Source organism: Brienomyrus brachyistius, chromosome 4 (assembly GCF_023856365.1).
Source record: "Brienomyrus brachyistius isolate T26 chromosome 4, BBRACH_0.4, whole genome shotgun sequence".
NCBI classification, from domain to species: Eukaryota; Metazoa; Chordata; class Actinopteri; order Osteoglossiformes; family Mormyridae; genus Brienomyrus; species Brienomyrus brachyistius.
Genome location: NC_064536.1, coordinates 29,547,608 through 29,570,440, shown reverse-complemented (window position 1 = coordinate 29,570,440; position 22,833 = coordinate 29,547,608). Strand labels below are relative to the sequence as shown.

At 47.7% G+C, this 22,833-nt stretch overlaps 1 protein-coding gene across 3 annotated transcripts in view; it reads left to right on the top strand.

Moving 5' to 3' along the window:
- The window catches only part of LOC125740828 (RNA-binding Raly-like protein), an 89,346-nt gene that overhangs the window by 22,008 nt on the left and 44,505 nt on the right, over positions 1 to 22,833 (top strand). For 2 of the 3 annotated variants that reach the window (XM_049012535.1, XM_049012536.1), the window contains exon 2: positions 19,980 to 20,250. In XM_049012535.1, the coding sequence (XP_048868492.1) occupies positions 19,995 to 20,250 (256 nt within the window). In that variant the 5' untranslated portion in view covers positions 19,980 to 19,994. Of the gene's footprint in view, positions 1 to 355; positions 752 to 19,979; positions 20,251 to 22,833 lie in introns of those variants that run through there. The other variant, XM_049012533.1, reaches the window with a different exon arrangement.

Sequence of the window (22,833 nt, the reverse complement as noted above, 5' to 3'; positions counted from 1 at the left end):
GGAGAGAAATTGAAACTGAAGCATCGATCTCATTAAACTGGTATTGATAAATATCAATACCAACATTATTATCGGCATTATCGATACTTGAATCGATCCGCCCACCACTAATATCCGATGGTTTTTCTGCATGTTCTTAAAGGCCTCGTCCGTTTTAGACGATATTCCCATATAAACAAGTCCACTATAACGGGATTTTACTGTACTAATTAGTTTATAACGTTTTCTTATTCATTTACATTAAAATCAGGCCCCCCTCCCCAGAAAATATTAGTGTAGTGACTCTCCTTGCATTAACTGTTACCTGGTAATCTGTTGTGAATTTAGCATGCTGGTAAACTAAATATCATGAAAATAATCCCCAGAGGTTGCTTGTGTGAAGGCGGAGCAATTAAAGACGAATATGAGTCCTAGATGCTGCCTGGATGAATGCGGATCAGAAGGGGCATCCCATAGTAATCAGCGGGCATCCAAAGAGTGACTCTTCCTTACTTTCATGGGGACAGATAAGGTGCATACTATTCAGAAACATAACCGAGAAGCTGGTCAAGGATGAAATGAATGTCAGCCCAGCCAGCCCCGTTAGCGTGTCGCTATAGCCCGGCTCCGCGCGTATGTATTAAAGCGCCGGCGAATTGAATCCGTGCCGGTGCTGTTTAAAGATTTATCTTCACCCCTCCTCCGTCCCGGAGATGGTTATTCTGGCCGGTGCCTGTTTATGATAAACGGCCCGACGGGGCCGGGAAGTCAGGTAAGTCGGCTCCCGTTATCTGGATCCGCAATTGCAGCCTCGGGGAGCGATGGCACTGCGCGGCCGGCTGCCTGGAGTTATTATACCGCGTGTGAGAGAGCAGGCGTCTGGCTACCTCACTCTGAAAGCCCGTCGTGATCTCAGGAGACAGCGACGGGCAGACGGACACCTGGCATTTTGCGGGAGACAGCGAGCCTTTATTCCCAGGCATGGTGAATGTACGCTGGGTGAGGCGTTAATGGAGTGGTGCGTGGCCGGGAAACTGACAGTAACATGACATCTTCTGCGGCAGCGAGGTCTCTTCGGGGAATCCGGGTTTTGTTCTTGCACACTTTATTTGTCTGAAATCGCAGTGCGGATATAAATGAACCTCATCCGTGTATCTCAGGTGAAACGTAATTGTTAACTTAAGATTGGCTGCTGGAAGGACCTGATATTCATAGCACGAGACTGTATAATTTAATAAAATAGTGTAAATTCCAAGGCCTGTTTCGGAATGAAATGTATGATAAAGACAAACGTTTATACATGAAGTAACCTTGCAAGGTTGCATTTGGGGAAATGTTGACAATTAAGCATCCATCCATCTACAGGTGACTCTGGGGGCCTCCCCCAACATGGTGAAATGTATTACATTTATTTTAGCGTGATTTACAAACTAATATAAACAAAAAGAATGTAATAAACTTAAGTCCTTTATTTCACTTTTGTGACAAATAGGATACAGAAATAAGCAGATTCGTCATTCATTTTACTATGTAATCGGCAGCCTTCAGCGGATCCCCTCACAGCTCAGGGCCCCTGGCCATAGCTTGCCCTGCCTGTCCTGTCACTATGCCTCTGCATCCATCCATCCATCTATCCATCCATCCATCCGTCTGCTTATTCTGGTCAGGACCATGGCAGGAGCCTATTCCAGGCAGCATATGTCTGGTGGCTGGGGTACGCCCTCGACGCTGCGAGACAGTCCACGGCGGGCCACGCGGCTGGGGTACGCCCATACCCCATACCATGGCACACAAACATCTTTTACACAATTGGAGCAAAGTAGGAAAAAAAATCCATTACTGGATGTAAATGTCATTATTTTAGTCTGATTTAGATGATTCGTGCTAATTTCACGTGCCCTGCTGGTGCTGCCCTTCTCAGTGCTCCAGAGGCATTGTGGGACTTGTCTCCTGTTTCACTGCCCCCCCGTGTGTCAGTGCCTGTCACTTTCATTCTTTTCTCAACATTAAATAGAAAAAAAAACAAAAAAAAATCTCCTTAATACATTTCCTAGATTAGTTTAACTGTCAAAAGGAGAAAAAAAAAAACGTTTCTCTAGATGGAAAAATTCAATCTCCTGATAGGTCCTTTGACTGATTAGATGTCCCGGTAGCAGATGATCCAGAACTGAAAAATGGTCAAGGAACCATAGAAATGAGAACCTTAGAACTCAGATTAAATGCGGTTCTGGTAATATGGTTACCTTTACATCAAATCTTTATAATATGCCGGAAAATATTTGAATTCTAGTTGTGGTCCTTTAAATCTGAAAGACCTTTGATGTAACAAAGGGTCTTTGTAGAGTGAAGTATGGCTAGATCACATGACTAGACTGACATGTGACAGTCACCATTCCGTCCCGGTGATCTGCATATGGAACAGGTTCTGTCCACAGATGACAAGAAGTGTAGCATCTGTGTTTCCTATATTGTCTGTGTAATTGTTGATGACTTTCTAAGCCGCGTTGAAAGGAAAAAGGCAGCGAAAGGCAAACAGAACGAAGCACATTGACTCGGAAGCTGGTTCACAAACGGCACCGTTCGTTTACACGAACCGCGCATGGTTTGAGAAGCAACCGTGACTCAAGGGAAATGCTTTCGCACGGTAATGAGCAAAAACCGCAGCAGTTAAAATGACCAGAAGCGCCCCGTTAATGACAGTAACGAGGGCAGCTCCCACGCAGAAATCAGCCATGTGTTTCAGGGTATTCAAATGCTTGTGTGTTGTTCTTTTAGCTGAAAGGCTCCAGTACTCATCCACGGGAGATGATGTCATTTTCCTTTTTATTTTCCTAAAGCATACCAGCTTCTAATTAGCTGCAAAATACCCGTGTGATAGATACCCTTGGCTAGCACCAACCAATCCTACCCCCCCCCGCCCTTCCTTCACAAAACTGGGAATTACACCCTTTGCTTCTTTTTTCGACGGGGAGAACATTGTCGTACACGTCGCAGAATTTCTGCCCCTGGTGGCGCAAAGCGACATGCCGTCAAGACAGATTTAACTGGATCTGCCTTGCCGACGGGCAGAACCGTTACAGATCCGTCGCTAAAGGGATTCGGAACCGCGGGAAGAGGAGCGTGCACCGTGGATTATTGTGAAATTAAAGTGCCAATGAAAAATTCTAATTGGTCAGGCGGTGAAAAGCAGAAATAAATAAACCAGCAATCCCGGCTCCTGTGTCTATCAGAGGCCCCTGGGAATCACTCCTCCTGGCTGGCCTTGTTTACTTGCAGATAACACACGGTGGGGGGGGGGGGGGGGGGCTCTTAAATTAGGTGTCAGGAGAGCAAAGCTCAAATGAATTTTCAATAGTGGAGGAGAGCGGTCCGTGGCCAGACATGTAGTTTCCTTTGGATGCTGGAATCGGGGTTCCAGGAACCCGAAGTGGCCCAAAGAGGGGAGGGTTGTCGGGGCCACCTCGACCACGCCACCTAGCTGGTTGCTCAGGGTTGTACATCATTATTTTGAGTTGACGTCGCAAGGGTCACCCAAAGCAGCAATGACCTACTTTCAGAAATATTACTTTAGATATTTATGATTTTTTTTCTATTGCAGTATAAAAACAAAAAAAAAAAAACACGATGATGAATTTCTTTGGTGTCTTTCTTCCAGTCAGATGAAGCCTCCCGTGAAACTCAGAAAGATAAATTTAGCTTTAAAAAAAGCAGCTTTCGGAGCAACACGTGTCCCTGAAGGAAACAGTCTTTGTACCCAACTTTAACTATCCAGCGATTACTCATTGTCTACGGAAACCGCAGTAAAACCTGATGGATTCAGGAGACTTGCAAATTTAGACCTTTTTAGTCAAAATTCCCTTTATTTATTAAGTGAATATAAGCAAATCGCTTCAGTCAGTGGTTCAGGATGTGACCCTTAGGGGGGCCCAGCTCTCTGTCACCCCCCTCCCCACCAACCCCCATCACCCCACCCCATCCTTAACATTTCTATGGGGAGGGGCAGGCCCCAAAGTTTGCCAAACCAGGGGTACAGAATGTTTTTGAAAATACAGGACAAGATATGAAAAAAATTAATTAGGCGGGGGTTGAGATGAAGAAACAGTGGGGTGAAGCCCCCTAAACAGGATCTAGAACCATCTATGACTCGACTGCAGTTCCATCTATTGTGCAGTAAAATTGCAGAGTTTTCCATAAAGTGATGTGGTATGTACTATGGTTACTCCAGCACTATGGTTACTCCAGCACTATGGTTACTCCAGCACTATGGATACTCCAGCACTATGGATACTCCAGCACTATGGATACCCCAGCACTATGGATACTCCAGCACTATGGATACCCCAGCACTATGGATACACTAGCACAGTCTAAAAAGCAAACCTTCAAGACACTTTCTGTTTTCATACGAGTATTGGAATGGTCAGACTGTTCTCTCTTTTCCACCGCTATCCCCAGGATTGGAGAAATTATTTAGTCCGTAGTAATAGTGTTGCAGCATTCTGTATACCACAGTGCCGACAAACGATAAAATGGGAGATGTCAGCTATTCACGTCGTTCCTCGAGGGAACAGAATTCCTTCATTAGATGCCTCTTTTTTAGTCTTCAGAAAAACAAGATGGTGCGCATTTGCGAGCACGTCGGTATTATTTGTGCTACGCTAATAGCATTATTAAACAGCAAGCGTTATCGTTTAAATCTAATTAACTGGGCTAGCTACTGCGTTAGCGAGCCAGCGAGGAGCGTGGTTGTTTTGTTTCGTTTCACCCTGATCGATGGCCTGAGTCTCCAGCCTTTCCGAACGCGGAAGCCCCCGCATCACGGCTAACGGCTTCATTATCGCAGCACGCCCACAAATGTGCCGTGCGTGTTTGATTGTGCCGCTGTCGATCTGGCTAATGAGAGCTGTTGCCCCCACATAGGGTCACCTGTCCGGCCATTACAGACGCTTTTACGGCACCACGCAAGTCCCGCCCAGCTGCTCCCGTACTGGGCTGCCGTCAGAAAACTGTGGCAGCAAATATTTAATTCATACCCTTTGATACTCGTTCAAATTAGGATTCCTGAATGGCAAATAATTGTACCGTTTATAATGGTGTTTTCCAAGCATGTTCTGATAAATAATTGGCTTTTTCGGCTCTATTTGGTGAGTCGCAGCACCCACTCCACAATTGCCACAGTCCCAAGTCCCCAGGATACCCCTGTTTGGCCCCCAGAATCCCAGAGAGACACCCCCAGCACAAGGGAACAGAAAAATTGTAGGGGAGGTTCAGTCTTAAACTGGATAATTGCAGAGAGTGGTTTGTGTGATTGGCTGATAGCTCTGAATCAGAAAATGGAGTGAAGTAATTGGCTCAGGCTAGGGCATGTTCAGTGTGCAAAAGTCGAAACTCCGGATCCAGGCCGGCTTCCTAGCAGGAACCGTCCCTGTGACTAAGTGAGCAGAATCAGAATGAAGTGCATGTTTGCCTACTGATCGCATAACAGCCTGTGATCGCAGACCCTGATCTCCCCCAATCCCTCAGCTAGTAACATAGATTTTTGCAGGAGGGGGTGCAGGTAGAATCTCTCTGGTTTGACTCTAAAGTCCAAACTGCAGTTCTGCCCCCTGCTGGCATCAGAGTGAACTGCCTGCTGTGTTCTGTTCTAAATCTGTGCTTAATAAGATCACCTTTTCTACCGGCTTTGGCTTTAGCCATGTGACCCCTGAGTCCCCCCCCCCCCCAGTGATCTAGAGATGTTGATTGGCTGTGCCTGTAATCCTGCCCTCCTCTCCAACCACCGTGTAATTATTGATAATTAAAGACGCTCCTTCAACCCCAACAGCCAGATAAACAGCAGATGATGAGGAATGTAGATAGAGACTGTGGTATCTTTAATTAATGTCATGTTGTCGATGTCACAGGATTAATCTACATTAAGGGTTACATTTTTAAATTAAGTGGCTGTTGCGTTTGCTATCGGACACAAGATGCTTCTGTCTGACTTGTGATAAAACTTGCCTATAGGGGAAGGAAATATATGATCACTTTTCTTAGACTTGTGTGCTGGCATTAAGTCCTTTGGATGTTGGCAAAGTCAGGGACCCTGTAGAGTAACCCAAGCCCGTGCGGCTAAAGCGTCTTTTTCAGTTCGAGGGATAGAAGAGGATTTGTAGGATCCTCCGCTGCTTAGGAAGCAGACCACTGCAGCCTGGATTCTGATCCCCTCCGTGCGTGACAGAGGGGTCCTATTTTGCATCTGAAAAAAAAATATCACCAACTGTGTACACTGGGCGTGTCTGCATGTGAGAAGCTGCATGAAGATGTTCAGGTAGGCTGGGAGCCGACAGTGATGTCGGCGAGCGTGTGTGTCGGCCGAGGCCGTAAAAGGCGTAATAAACCATAGCCAATGTGTTAACGATGTGAGCCATCAAATTGGGAGGTAGGACGTGGAGCGGCGCGGTGTGAAGCCGGGGCAGTTGCCATGGAGATCCTCCTGCACGTCAAGCTGTTCGCGCTTCAGCGTTTGAGGGTCTCAGAGCCGTTGGTGGGACCAGCTGCATCTCCCCACTACAGATACCTGCTGGGGCTGCGTTGCTGATTGCGAATCACTACCTGGGAACACGAAGCCGTTTCCTCATCTAAATGCTCTCTGCTTTGCTTTCACTGCGTTGTTGTTTATTTAAGAGTCGATCTGAACTCTCAATCTGGAGTTGACATCATTTTGCAGACTTGATTCTTTTTATTAATCTGGCTCCTTAATTACTGCGCCACCTACCGTACCAGCATGTCACTACATCTCACATTGCCATTCATACACTGGACCTGCGCGGTTTATGTTTTATTTTTTCTTTTATACACCCACAATTCAGGTTAAATACCACATAACCTGTAAAGTAGAGGCTTGACCTTCGTCCAGCACTCCAGCCTAACCCTGATGTATATTCATGATCTCGTTTACGTTTCAACAGGATGTGCATTTTTGTTTGTTTGTTTGTTTAGTTGTTTGTTTGTTTGGTTGTTTGTTTGTTTGTTTGGTCGTTTGTTTGTTTGGTCGTTTGTTTGTTTGGTCGTTTGTTTGTTTGGTTGTTTGTTTGTTTGGTTGTTTGTTTGTTTGGTTGTTTGTTTGTTTGGTTGTTTGTTTTTTAAATACCACCGCAGAACTGTACCTTTCGAAGGAGTTTCTTTTGTCTGGCCCTGCTGCGCTCTGCTCGTTACGCACAACATCTCCTCATAAATAAGCCTGAGAGACAGGAACTGCCGTTAATTACTTGTCTTTCTCCGCGCCTAATAATGGAGCAGAGTGCAGATTTGCCATTAATGAATTCATCACAGCCACTCAGTCTGCGATGGGGACGGTGGTCTAATTGCCCCACCGGTGCCTCGCCGTGATGCGGCTTCCCCGTCATCTCTACAGTGTCCCGCGAGGTTGTACCCTGAAGTCAGGTATTCAGCCCGAGTGCATATACCGGGGTAAAACGGAGCAAGCTTACAGCCGAGTGAATAATGTCGAAAAGTGCAAATGAAAAGAAGTGCTCTTTGCTTTCGGCGTGCAGTGAAGGTCACACGGTGAAAGAGACCAGCCATCGCTTCTTTTAACGAGGCACTTCTGTGGATTATTCCACTAATGCTGTGCTTATTGCACTAATTCTGCAGCCTCCCCTTTCTGTTCTCCCACGATGGAGATTCACGTTCCCGCTGTAAGACGGCTTTTTGCCATCCCGAAGGCCATCAGCTATTATACTCTTACTCTGCATATTATTGTCAGTGTTGGCGTTTACACTGTAAGAAAAAGAAAAAAAAAAATCTAACCTGATTATGTCTAACTGCAATGAATCAGCAGCCCTGTTGCTGGGTTTCCCCATTTATATCCCATAATCGATCATCAGCCCCCAGCATCGGAAAGGTCACCGGAAAGGTTTAACCGCGAAGCTGATTTGTTTGGTGGAGCAATCAAAATAAAAGGCGCGTGAGTTTGAAGCCAATGCCAAGGAGCTGCATTAAGCGTGTTTCAATTTCCCCGACCTACAGAGTGCCATTAAACCGCAGAAAAGCAGAGTATTCAGAGGCTGATGGCTGGTTAAGGTACCTACCGTTACCTTTAAAACTGAGCCTTGCACCGCCAGAGTACGGTAACTTCAGACGGCTGAAGCTGGAACGGCACAGAAGCTGAAAGCTGTACTGTATGTGTGTAGGAATTCGTTCCCCATTCTTGCACTTCTACGTGGTATAACTTGCTTTTAAATGTTCCTCAAAAATTGTTCATTTGCTTTGTTGTTCTGCAAACATCGCTGCCCCACACACACACACTTTGTCGACGGTTCTTGAAGGGGGCCAGCATACTTTCTCCTCGTGGAGAACTATGAACTGCAACGGAAAGAGTCCCTGGGCATTTGGGGGGGGGGGGGGGGGGGGGGCCCTCAGTTACTGTGAGTTCAGAGCTCACATACAGTCCAATCCAAGCCCCCATGACTCGGATTCCTTTAGCTCGGGTGTAAAATATCTCCTGAAATGCTTAGTGCCCTAGAAGGGATTTAGCTGCCGAACCATGCTGGCATAGAACACACAGTGCAGGGGGGGGGCGGGTGTCCAAGTATACTGCTTTTATTTATTATTGTTGCTGTTGGTGATTATTGTTTAGTATCATCATTATTTTTATTGATGTTGTTTATCGTTATTGTTTATTATTGTTAATTATGTATCATTGTTGTTGTTGTTGTAGACTGCTATTATGCTGGCAGAGGTGTCAGGGAAATTAAGTGGCATAAATGTCCGCAACTCTTTCCCTCACACACGTTTGATCTTGACGGACAGGTATCCGCCCCCAGCTCAGTCATAAGTAACTAATCAGTGCACAGGAATGGCCTCGAGATCTGGATAATGAACATAGATCCGCTCAACCCTGGTGGAGCATGGCTGGCTTTAAATGCACGGTCAGAGCTCCCCACCCCCATTTTCCTGGGCAGGCTTCAGTACAGTAAACTTGCCAGCAGTGGTGGGACACACATTAGCCATTAATTCTTGGAGCTTAACACAAATAAATTTCTTAAATAGTAGAAAACGATCGCTTAACGAACAATTGCACGAAATGCCCTGTGAGTCTGAATTGATTGCACTACGGTACCTGCTGAGCCAGCTGTCACAGCCGGACCGACTGTCCACTCTGCGTAACAATTTACCGGTTCCACAGATTGTTTTTCTGCACCCCTTCTGGGACAGCCATGGAAATCAAAGCAAAGAAATGAGGGACTGTGGTCATTAGCATCACTCTCGCTCTCCATTGTTTACATCCTAATGAGAGCAAAGGATTGTGGGAGAGTGTCAGGCACCACCCAGCAGGAGGCAAAACAAGCTGAAGAGTGAGACAATTTTGTAAAGGAGGGAATGGAGGAGAAGTGGCTGGCAGGGGAGATGGAGAGATTCACATTTTTGGTGGGTTTGCCCCCCCCCCCTTACATCGGGCATGCAGCCACATATAGAAGCTAGGGGCTAAGACAGCAACCCGACAGGGGGCCCAGCATTTGACAGGGGCCCTCGGATATGTGAAATTGGTCAGAAAGGAGAGAGAATTGCTAGGTACGCCCTTGGTGCTGAGGCAGTCTGTATCCTTAAGTGACACTCAAAATTACGTCATTGTGTTTATCGCAGGATTGTTCTCACCTGGTCATGTTGTATTTGTGTACTACATACACTATGGTGTGAGCTACAGAGGTGGTGATATATTTGTCTCGGTGCTTTTTTTGCAGGGGGGAATGGGGGGGTAAGAGAAGAAAATGAAAGGCACCTGATTTAGCGTGGCGTAATGTGATATTTTAAGACAAAATTAAATTTCATGCGTCTTGTGTGGGGAAAAAAAAAGTGATTTCATTTTTGTGGTTTAACCTGATCTTTTATCCAAATCAGCTTACATGAATTAGACCTATAAAGCGGAATGATTAGACATGCAGTTTGGACACTTACCACCCGCAGCAGCAGAACCACCGTTGGGATTCGAACCCATGGCCTTCTGGCTTGCTTACACATTGGGTGACACACTAACCTTTGACCCTGCCTGGGTTGGTCAGATTAGACAGCAGCTGTTTGCAAGAGACGCCCATTTGCACAGCACTCGCGTTGGCCTGTTCGTCAGAGACGGCGGGGGTGAATAGATATGCAAATCTGTGTGTTTGAGCCTCTCATTGTCATCAGCGCCCGCGCCGTCTCTGGGATCGCATTGACACTGGGGCTTTATTTTCGTTTGAAAGATCGGTGTTTTCATAGTGCATGACATGGCTGACATCCTAGTGTAAACATGCCGGTGCATGACGTGTGTGTTGGTGTCAGCATGTAAAATGGGCCGTTGCTATCCCTCCTCATTCCTGACGGGGATTTTACTCCCTTATTACATCTGTCACGCGTGACAGTATTTACACCGATGTTGCTCTGCTGACTTACTGCAGAGGGGTCCAGTTTCTCCTATTTACGCATTGCTGGAGATCAGCTTCAAACTTACTCCAGTGTTCACACTATGCCCGTGCCTGCTTCCTGGCTAGGCCCGTGCCTGCTTCCTGGCTAGGCCCGTGCCTGCTTCCTGGCTATCCCCGTGCCTGCTTCCTGGCTAGGCCCGTGCCTGCTTCCTGGCTATCCCCGTGCCTGCTTCCTGGCTAGGCCCGTGCCTGCTTCTTGGCTAGGCCCGTGCCTTCTTCCTGGCTAGGCCCTTAACTGCTTCTTGGCTAGCCCTGTGTCTACCTCCTGGTCCCCTGGTGGAGTAAAATACACATACTGGTTCAACAGGTACAAAGATTACTAGTATGTTAATCTAATCGTATATAAGTAGGGGCTAGTACTAATAAGTATATTACATTTTAATATTACCCATACTGCCCCGTTTTGGGTTGTTCCCTGCTTTGCACCCGTAACTTGTGGGATTGGCTGTAGACCCCTCCAACCCTGCATAAGACAAGCAGGTATGGAGAATGTATGGACGGACAGATGGACAACTGATACCTCTGAGCTCCACAGATCTGTAATGAAACTGATGTCAGTACTGTTACTTCTTAAGATCCCATGAATGCGTGTAGCAATCACATCATATAATGCAGGCAGTGAGACGTCAGCAAAGTAGCACCAATTTGGGAGACTATAGTGTAGAAATTTGAAGTTATGAATGGACGATAGAATCCCTCTTCCACAACTATGGAAAATAGTCATCCAATGCGATCCATCATTTTAGTAGTTGCGTCTAACTCCGGTGCTGCTGTTTGATTGTCAACTGAAATCTAATTGTCAGGCAGCAATATTAACTAAGTCTGACCCAATGGACTGAACATACATATGCAATTCTAACTGATATATTGTGCTAACAGCAATAGCTATAACGATGCAGACTGATTTCGAGACTAACAGGGAGACTTCTGGGGTGGGGGGCTGTATTCAATTTAATGCTCTGCTGCGACTCAAACCCCTGACAGCACTGGGTTAGGGTGCTGTCATCCTGCAAAGATGCATCTATATTCCATTCCAAAGCAGACACACACACAGACACACACCATATTGCAGATTTGGGACAAATGCGGGTGATTGGAGTTGTGCAATTTTGCGCAGCATCATCAAACACTACGCATTAACATTCCCAAGATGTCGAGCTCCTATAGGATGAAGTGCAAGCACAGCTAGGGGCACCGTCCTGCGTATCGCCACTGAGAATGACGGACAAGCATCATATTATTAAATTTATCCTCTGTTCCCCCCAGCATCAGCAGTAAAGTGGCCGTACCCCTTTTAATAAGGTTATAAACATAACCAGGTTTAGGGACACCAAAAGTGATAAAGCAGACTGGGGCAGCAGAATGTTATAGATTTGCATCCCAAGATATTCTGTGCCCATGTTCTGTTGTGCAAAGTTCTTGTCCAACACTAACTACTCAAAATCCAGACTGCTGCTGATCATTTAGCTTAAATGCCCATTTTGATCACATAACCCTTGTAACTTCTCTGCTTCTTTTTCTACAAAGTGAGCATTTTAAAGTCTGTAAACATCGCAAAGCCTAGAACCCTGACCAGTTAGACCACATCCCCCACAAAGATCCAGCTGAAACCCTGCAGACACCTGCCGTGTAAAACAAAGGGTTAAATACGAGCAATTAAAACACCGCTGTGCTCTCAACCCAGTGCTGAAACCGGCCCGAAGAGCTGAGTCATGCCACGCAAAGGATTTTGGGTAATTCCTTTGCAGGAATCACAGCCCACGACGCTGCGAGCCAAGCTCTATGAGATTAATGCCCCCGGAGAATCACTCCCACAGTTCGCTCTCAGTTCAATTACTCGTATAAAAACACCAGTAAAACACTAAAGCTAAATAGGGGGCTTTCTTTGTGTGTTTGTGAAATCAGCCACGGTGCTAGATTGTGGGGTAGAGATCTACCTCAATGTCTGATCAGAGGCTTTGGAAACCAGGGGCAGTTCAAACAAAGCATACTACTGCCAAAATATAATAATAATACACGAAATAAAAGAGGGTCAGCGCTACTTTTTAGGAGAAACAGATCCTGCTGAACCATAAAGATCACCTCTCATGGACCGGCTCGCCCCCCTGTTCCTCTCCCGCACCCCCCGTTCCTCTCCCGCACTCTTATCGCTTACCACCCAGCTGCCTCTATTTAAACCCTTTACAGCAATTAATTCCATTAGGCCCACCTGGGGCTCATTAATTATGCTACCTGCAGCTCCAGGGCTGATGAGCAAACTCATACTGCTCTGCCTCACACTAGCCCTAAAAAAAAAGTGCTCGTAATTCATATATATGTAGGCTGATTGTGACGCGAATAAATCCTTGCATTAAAAATCACAAGTAAATGAATTTTTCTTCTCGAAAAGCCTACGAAGCAGCACAAATCCAAATGAATGTTCCAGGAACTGAAGCACGGTTGGGATGGACTGAAGTGCCTGTTTAAATGCGTCTTTTAGTCTGGCTCTCATGTTGAAAAGCGCGCCCCCCCACACCATTATTACGTATCAGCCCTGGAATTAAAAGGAGCCTCTATAGAAAAAAGCCCATCCCTACATATGACATTTCACAAATGCAGGAGCATAAATAAGATTTGTCGCAATAAGATTCCTGTCCACTGTCTTACAGACTTGCTTATTTATTCATTTTCCCAGTGGTGAAATTGTGCCCCCACAGATTACCATCGGTCGCCACTGGACCATCCTCTCATCCCATCTCAGTGTCTAGCTCTCGACCTTTTAACGAGGATCACGGGGCCACCGTCTTTAATGGAACATTATATGAATATTTCCTAAGCTGCATTAGTGGGCTAGCACTGGTCAACTGCAGTAATTTCCCAGAGTGCAGTTTGCCATGATAGCCCTAACAGTTGCCCTGGCCCGGTGGCCAGGGCTAAATCAGTAAAATGCACCAACATAGTACAAGTTTGTTTTGCCTGCTTCACTCTGCTGTAGCACTCGAGAAACAGCGTGTTAGACAAACATTAGGTAAACATGTGAGTGACATTTGAGCAGCATGGCTGTCTGCTGCGTGAAGTGATCGTGTCCCCTGTGACCTGAGCCCTGTGCTTGAGATGTCTCTCGAGCCCCAAGCTCGGCTCACCTGGGCTCACCCGCCTACCCTGGCTGATACAACACACCATTTAGTGGCTCCTTACCCATGGGCTTAGGAGTCGTGGGGGGGGGGGGGGGTGAGTGGACGACTGGACATGTATCCTCCAAGATTTAATTTGGCTTTCAAATCCCCCCAGTAAATAGATCTTTGCATTTTAATTTTAATGCCCCCCCCGCAGTATCAAACTCTCTCCTACTCCCCTCACACACAACCATGCAGGAGATGTACTTTTTTTGCTTTTGGGACCTTTCATGGGCAGGGGTTCGCTTTCAGTTGAGAAGGCTGAGCAGACATATGTAGATGAAGATGGGATGGGCCACCTGCTTGCCTCTTTTAGGGGGGGGTGACCTTCAGGTTGACCTTGGTACAGTTAGACATGTGTGGCCGCGTCGGCCATTGCCCCCTGACGGCAGGTTGCGTCATTCGACCTTATGATGGATTGAGGCAGTCCTTTGATGTCACTAGCTCTCCAAAAGGACAAGACTCCATTATCTATTATTCTCAAGGTTATATCAACACCCCCCCCTCCCCCCATCAGTGACCAAGGAGACTGGAGACTCGATGCTCAGAGTGTAGTGGTAATGTTACTGGAAAACAGTGTGATCAATTGCGCATAATTCGGGGGGGTACTTGTTCCGTTAGAGCGATGGAGGCACAGGGATAGAATAGAGACAGCCTGTGTGTTCTACGCCCATCATGCTCTCTCACAGAGAGGCAAAGAGAGAGGCGTGGGAAAGCTGGGAAAAAAAGCAGACACCAGAGAGATGCCACTGTCTGTGACTTTGTGTATACAGGGGCGTGACCATTGGGGCATTGGCCGCAGCTGAAAGCTAATTGGCCTCTGGAATGATCACTCCCTTGTCACTCACCAATTCAAAACATATCATTGGCTAATGATAATGTCTCCTCTGTATGAATTAAGGCACAGGGCTAGCCAGGAAGCAGGCACGGGGCTAGCCAACGTACATGTATTCCACACTACTAGTACCCTACGTGAGGTGGCAAGGGTAATAGACTAAGTGACAGCCTAATTGGGGACGCGAAGCACTTTTATCACTATTATTGGACCAATCAAGTGCTTCGAGGGTCAATCAATCAGCCAGTCAGCTTCCCCCTTGCTAATAGCCCAGTGTCCAGTTCGTCTGGTCACTGACAGTAAATCCAGAGCGACTTATCCCTGGGCCATCTGCGCGTTATTAGACACATCACTAACGACAACAGGAAACAATGGCATTTTCTGGATTCAGGGCAGAGAAAGAAAGTTTAACTGAAACTCCCGTAATAACGGCGCCATTCCCCCCTTTCACGACCTTCACCTGGTCGATGCCTTCTGTCCAACAGTGCAGCCCTTCCCCACCACACTTATCACGCTTCAGACATCGTTAAAACATTTATCCTAGGCTCCGTTGCATTTCCCGAGATATCGAGGGGCATTTATTCGCTGCAATTTGTGTTATATCCACACAGGCAAGGTAATTAAAGACAGAGGGAGGGTAATGAGGGTGTCTGAGGGAGGACTTACCCATTCTATATAAAGGCCTCTTCTGTCAGCCAATTAAATAATGTAGGCGAACATATAATTTGCCACTCGGTGATATGTAATTTACCTCTCGGGTAAATTGGGCTCCAAATGGGGCTCAAATTACCTTCGACTGAGGCCAGCTTTTGATGTCCCAAGGGGGATGTGGCATCAGGTGATGACATCACAACCACGGGATATACCATTCCCTTGACACCGGGAGGATGACCCCCCTTGCACAGAAATCAGAGCTTAAGGATGGAGTTTTGTTCGACCCACATAGACTCTTTGTGTGTTTGGATGAGAATGGGGTTGAATGATTGCATGTATCGATTGCAATTGGGTCTCTTGCTAGTTTGTTTGTTTACTAGTTTTCTTTGTTATGCACTTGGGTCAAGGTTCTTGAGATGGTTCACCTGGAAATATGCCGCCCCCTAATCCATCACTGGGGGCTGAGCTCAGTCACATGTATCCAAAGCTACAGGTACGTAGTTTTCCTCTTCTTCTAAGCAGAGGGCTGTGGGCACAGATCTTAATTTAACGCCAGCAGCTTCTAGCTGCAGGCTGCGTCCTACATCTCGAATTCCTGTAGCAAACAGGAAAGCTTCTACGCACGAAAATTTAAACCTGTGAATGGCTTTGTATGAAAACAGGCTTATTTTCACTTCTCGGCGAATACTGTGACCGAGCTGTGAAAGCAGTGGTGTGGCTGATTTTAGGCTTCCCATATGAGAATCTTCTAGAGACTCCAGAATAAAAACATCTCAGGACCCTCTCACATGAGAATGTTCCTGATAATTTAGAACATTCTTTTTCTAATTATTTCAGGTTCATGATGGGTTCCAGAGGAACACTGCAGTTGGTTAGTCAGGCTACGGCTCACCGCTCTCAACAGTGGTTTTCGTTGAATCGGCACTCTAAGTCCCAAACCCATTTCGAACAAATAAGATACTGAAAATCACACGCATGCATTTTAACGGCAAATCTGTGAATTAGATAGGCAAGGTCACAAACAAATAGCCCGTCACTTTTACAAATGCACAGTGAAGTCCAGCAGCCTAAGGCACCCTGCTATGTGGTATCGGGTGTGTTCATTTAAACATCGATTTTGCATTTGTCGACGGTCCCTAATCCCATACAAGGTAGCTCTTGAAGAGCTAACACGTACTCCTTCAAGAAGGGATTTCAGGTTCCGCTCGCGGTCCACTTCGAATAGCAATGGATGCCAGCTTAACAGAGGAGTGGAGAGATCCCATTTTGCTTGTCCGCAGATATTGCGATAATCTTGCGATAATAGGCTCTTGTCCTCTTTCAAGCCCTATTGTCTGTGTGAATGTTTTCTTTTTTGTTTGCTAACGTGGAGCTGAACCTGCATGAGTCGGTTCAAAATCACCCCGGAAACTGACTTCTTGTCGTCCTCTGCTTGGTCTGCCATTCGCCCGCACTGCAAACGGTACCGGCCACAGGTCCGTTCTGCAGATCCCAGCGCGCCCTTTCAGAGAGTGACAGTGAGTCACATCTCTCTCCCGACACGCCCGTTCCGCTCCGGATTGCTGCCCGTGTAAATTGACCCACTGTGACATTTCCTCGCATTTTCTCTATTCCGGTAAATCCTGACTCATGGGCCTCTTGCTTAATATACTATTCTCTCCCCCCCCCCCCCCCCCCCGGGGATTCCCAGAACAAATATCACACCGGAGCTTCCACTCAATCCGAGTGCTGAAGGAGCTTATGGGAAGTCTGTCTGTCGGTGTCTTGCGAAAGCAGGCTGGCGTGAGCCCGGAGTGCCCCATCATGGTGATGAAAATGAACCACCAGGCACGCCCACCGTTTTGTGGGTACCCCTCCCCTTGTGGACTCAGCTCAGACTGGCAGGGGTAGTGAGACAGAGTGAACGGCTCTCGTGAGAGGGACAGGATGGTAGGAAGCTGTGAAATGAGCCATGCTCGAGGCGGGACGGTCTCCCAGGTGGGGGGTAAGTGCACAGTGGCCACCAAACACAGTGAGGTCAGCTGACTGCTAGTTTTCTCTTTTTCTTCCTGGAAGCTACTGGGTATGTGAGAGGTTTGGCTGGTCCACATGTACTTAGGCAGGGGAATCCAGGTTAACTTGAGGAGGGACACAGTATTTTCTTAATATTTCCCAAGAAGCATAGAGATGGCAGGCAGATCACACAGGAATTTGACCACGAATGTGCCCCCCCCCACCCCCATGTATGCAGTGTTGAATTATTGAATTATAGTCAAGTAATTCCTGTTCTGAAAATTGGACTGTGAACACTGTAGCCACATATTGTGTTGCTTAACCTGTTGCCCCTCCCTAACCTGTGCTTGAGCTCGAGGAGGGGGGGGGGACCGCTCATCAGCTTGTCTTTTCTCACTGTCACCGCCCCCCCCCCTCTAAGGCTCAGGCAAGGAGCACTGTGTCTATTTTGGGCTACATATCTAACAGTAACTAAGGCTGAAAAATGTCCTTTATTTCCTGGCAGAGGGGAGGAAATCTTTGAAATGATTTTTCTCTAAACTCGTAAATAGACGCCTGTGTCCTTCGTGCTACGGAGGGTCCTGAACATTCAGTACTCCAAAAAATACTCCAAAGCCATTTTCTATTAATATTCTTTGAGTATTTCCCCCCCAGGTGCTCAGTTATAGCTTAAAGATAAAAACAACAGCAAAATACTGGAACAACAACTTTCTCACAGGACTGTGGCACCCGCTCACCCCTCACAGCTTGTCTGCTGAATATGAACAAAGGAGTCCATGCACTGGAGCAGTCCAGACGCTAGGGGGAGCTCAACATTGTGCTTTTCAGTGAGCATTTGGACTGGAGCGGCTTGGAGTCCGAATGGCATTCACGCATACTCCCATTTCCTCGAGTGCTTTCACCCCACCCCCTTAGTCATCTTTCTCACATAAAGCAGTTGAAAAACAAATAGCAGCAGGGGTGAGAAAAGGGGTCTCTGCCTCCCAGGAATCGGCCACATCCCGTCAAACATCTGAGCCCCGAATAAGGGTCACTGGCTCATTTCCGCTTTATGAACACCTGTCCTTGGCCATAACTGTCCTTAGGCCTTTTTCATTCATTGTTGTTTTTCATGTGGCCACAGAGCGATAAACATCAGCAAGGTGGTAGGCCTGTTCCCACATCTCCGCGGCCCGGATTCCTGCGGGGCACCCTCCTCACATCGGGGGGGGGGGGGGGGCGAGAGCGGTTTCACGTTTTCTGTCCTTCTCACTCCATCTGTAAAAGCCTTTTATTATAATTATGTCCCTGACAGTCGCCACGCTGCTATTATCTATCAAAGACAGCGGCAGCTTCCAGGCCACGGTCCGACTGAGTCACCAAGCCGTGTCCTCCTTATGGGATCTGGGCCTGTCGTTGGCGTTGGTGAGAGTGTGTCATCGACTCGAGCAGGCAGGTCTTTGGATAGAAGGGGCCGCAGCTCAGTGGAGTGGCTAAAAACCATAAGCCTGCCATGCTGTACCGGGTAGCGAGGAGTGTTACGCTTTGGGTTTCTATGGTTATTTTTACGTCGTATGTAGTGTGGAATCCGTCAGGCGGCTTTGGGGTGGAAAATGTGGGTTTGTGGCTCCCAAAATGGCCACGAGAGTAGTTTCACAAGATAGCCGGTACTATTAAACAGATTTATATGTCCACGGATATACACTTGACTGTCTTACAACGTAACGTGTGTGCTCCGGTGGGTTTTTTAGTGAAGAACGCCAATATGTTGTTCACCTCTCCTGGTCCCCATTACCCAGCATTCTTAGCCAAGCTTACCCTTAGAGGACCATCTCTGCTACCCACGAAAATGCATTAGTGTTTAGCATATACCCTTATTTTTACCTTGAAATACTCATTATACCGCTTTGGGTGTTATCTAGGTAACGGGTCAGATTTTGCCGTCCCCCCCCCCCCCGTCGCTCGTCGAAGCGGCCGAAGCGTTTGTCCAGACGCCTCTGTGGGAACCAGCAGGACACTGAGAGTCCTGACGCCGTGGTTGGTGTGTGATGAATTAAGCGTTTCTGGAGCGAAGCGGCAAGGGAGGGGTTACGTCAGGGCAATGGATCCACTTAAATATTCACTACTTATTATTGTAATTATTGCTGATATTATTATTGTTATTGTTATCACTATCACAATCGTTAAGCTGACATCTGGAGGCTGAAGAGGGAATTATGGGTAATGATGTCTCTCTCCGAGCTTCTTACAGAAATATTTATTTGACTCTCCTCCCCCATGACAAAAGCTTAACATGTTGCCGCTCTCTGTCACCTTGAGAGTTTACTCTGCCTTTAATAAGACCTCCGTCTCCCTCATTCCTGCACTTTTCTTCTTCCTGCGACTTCTGCTGAGAGACATTGTCTGCAGGCAATGTGCCCCTTAAGGTGATATTTTGTAAGACTGAAGGACAAGGTATTCAGGATGTGATATACAAGGACAGCGTACGTGTGTGAGAAAGAGAACGTGGGTGTACGGTGGGGGGGGGGGGGAGGGGGGGTTAATAGTGGTAGCGAACAGTGAAGGCGTCAAGGTCCTCTGAAGAGAGTGCTTTATGGCACAATGACTGCTGTGCTGATGTCCAGTGTCATATAAACAGCCTTGCTGTTAGTGGGGAGGGCCAGGCTTTGGTGGAATCTAGCTAACAGCAGCTTCCTAATGGCAGGTAGTGGGACTAGGCTGTTTTCCTGGCTTCCAACTCTGTGTCCCTTGCTTTTTTCTCAGGGGGGAGGGGTTGACTTTCTGGGGTTGTGCTTCTGTAGAGGTCTGTATTGGCTCAGTTGACTTGGTGACCATTCCGTGACCTTTGCCGTGTTTCACAATAACGTGTGTCTGGACAGGGCTCCCATACGTTCCCGCTCTGAGGCACCTCTGCCCCCCTCCCTCGCTGCTGTCATTCAGGGCCTGCAGTGGAGGATGACTGGCAAGACGCAGACCAGCAACGTGACCAACAAGAACGACCCCCGCTCCCTCAACTCCCGGGTCTTCATCGGCAACCTCAACACGGCCATCGTGAAGAAGGCCGACATCGAGGTGATCTTTGCTAAATACGGCAAGATCGTGGGCTGCTCGGTGCACAAGGGCTACGCGTTCGTCCAGTACATGAGTGAGAGGAATGCCCGTGCCGCCGTGGCCGGGGAAAACGCCCGGATCGTCGCCGGCCAGCCCCTCGGTGAGCCCCGCCACCCTCACACCACGTTATCATGCCAAAATCTCACACTTGCTGGCTGCCTGGAGAATCCCGGTGCCTATCTTGGTACTTAGTGGCCACTCTTTAGACTACCTCCACCAGGTAATGTGTGTATCAGTGGGTTAAGATGCTGTAGGTGTGATCAGAAAGTCATTAGTTCAAATCCCAGGGTCAGCCAATTGGTGAAATCTTTGTGATTTAATCTTTGGGCAAGGCCTTTAAGCTCCCCCCAGCTGCTTTCTGGAATGTATGAACGTACATTCCTTTGCCCCCCCTCCCTGATACACAAATCTGTGAGCCACTACATGGCACTGCCCCAAACTCTCATGCTTCTCGGCCATTCATTAGACTTCCACCAAAATCACCAAACTAATACATTCAGAATTATGCAAAAGTCTTAGGCAGTCAAAGAAATTTTTTTTTTAACTGTTTATCTGGGTAGTATTTTTGCGGAGAAAATGTAACACTAGAACATGTACAAATAAAGAGTAATACAATAAAATGCTATTATTTCTTCTGTTCTCCGAAAACTTACTGATGTGTTATTAGATGGCTTGAAGAAAACCGCTTCAGTTCCCAAACCTCTTCCCGGCCATATTCCATGTACTCATTAAATTTTACCGCTGGCTAACTGTCATAGATTTACACCAACATGAAGGTCATTTAAACATCATTTTCATTGACTGCCTAAGACTTTTGCACAGTACTCATGGTGACATTGTAACAAAAAAACGCATTATTAGAGGTCAAGGTGGCATTAGGTAAACCTGTCTGGGCTCAATTCAATGTGTTAGAGAATCCAACGGCTGGTACAGCTTGCTCCTGTGGGATACAGGTACGGGAACCAGTCAGGGGCCACCATCACAGCTCAGAGATACAGGTATGTGTACCAGATAGGGGCCACCATCACAGCTCAGAGATACAGGTATGGGTACCAGATAGGGGCCACCATCACAGCTCAGAGATACAGGTATGGGTACCAGATAGGGGCCACCATCACAGCTCAGAGATACAGGTATGGGTACCAGATAGGGGCCACCATCACAGCTCAAAGATTAGGGTACATGCACCAGTCAGGGGTCACTGTCACAGCTCAGAGATTAGGGTACAGGCACCAGACAGGGGTCACTGTCACAGCTCAGAGATTATGGTACGGGCACCAGACAGGGGTCACTGTCACAGCTCAGAGATTATGGTACGGGCACCAGACAGGGGTCACTGTCACAGCTCAGAGATTATGGTACGGGCACCAGACAGGGGTCACTGTCACAGCTCAGAGATTAGGGTACGGGCACCAGTCAGGCGTCACTGTGACAGCTAAGAGATTAGGGTACGGGCACCAGTCAGGGGTCACTGTCACAGCTCAGAGATTAGGGTACGGGCACCAGACAGGGGTCACTGTCACAGCTCAGAGATTAGGGTACGGGCACCAGACAGGGGTCACTGTCACAGCTCAGAGATTAGGGTACGGGCACCAGTCAGGGGTCACTGTGACAGCTCAGAGATTAGGGTACGGGCACCAGACAGGGGTCACTGTCACAGCTCAGAGATTAGGGTACGGGCACCAGACAGGGGTCACTGTCACAGCTCAGAGATTAGGGTACGGGCACCAGTCAGGGGTCACTGTGACAGCTCAGAGATTAGGGTACGGGCACCAGACAGGGGTCACTGTCACAGCTCAGAGATTAGGGTACGGGCACCAGACAGGGGTCACTGTCACAGCTCAGAGATTAGGGTACGGGCACCAGACAGGGGTCACTGTCACAGCTCAGAGATTAGGGTACGGGCACCAGACAGGGGTCACTGTCACAGCTCAGAGATTAGGGTACGGGCACCAGTCAGGGGTCATTGTCACAGTTCATAGATTAGGGTACGGGCACCAGTCAGGGGTCACTGTCACAGCTCAGAGATTAGGGTACGGGCACCAGACAGGGGTCACTGTCACAGCTCAGAGATTAGGGTACGGGCACCAGACAGGGGTCACTGTCACAGCTCAGAGATTAGGGTACGGGCACCAGTCAGGGGTCACTGTCACAGCTCAGAGATTAGGGTACGGGCACCAGACAGGGGTCACTGTCATAGCTCATAGATTAGGGTACAGGCACCAGTCAGGGGTCACTGTCACAGCTCATAGATTAGGGTACTGGCACCAGACAGGGGTCACTGTCACAGCTCATAGATTAGGGTACTGGCACCAGTCAGGGGTCACTGTCACAGCTCAGTGATTAGGGTCCGGGCACCAGTCAGGGGTCACTGTCACAGCTCAGAGATTAGGGTACGGGCACCAGTCAGGGGTCACTGTCACAGCTCAGAGATTAGGGTACGGGCACCAGTCAGGGGTCACTGTCACAGCTCAGAGATTAGGGTACGGGCACCAGACAGGGGTTACTGTCACAGCTCGAGACAGGACCAGGCTAAAGAGTCCTCTAGTTCACAGCCAGCTTTGCATTGCGCAGGACAGGCTCTTAAGAAGCAACTATTTTTGACTTTGTGATGCAAATGACCACTCTTCGTTGGAGTACGGGGTTCAGGCAATGGGCTTTCATTACACGGCCATTCTGGAAG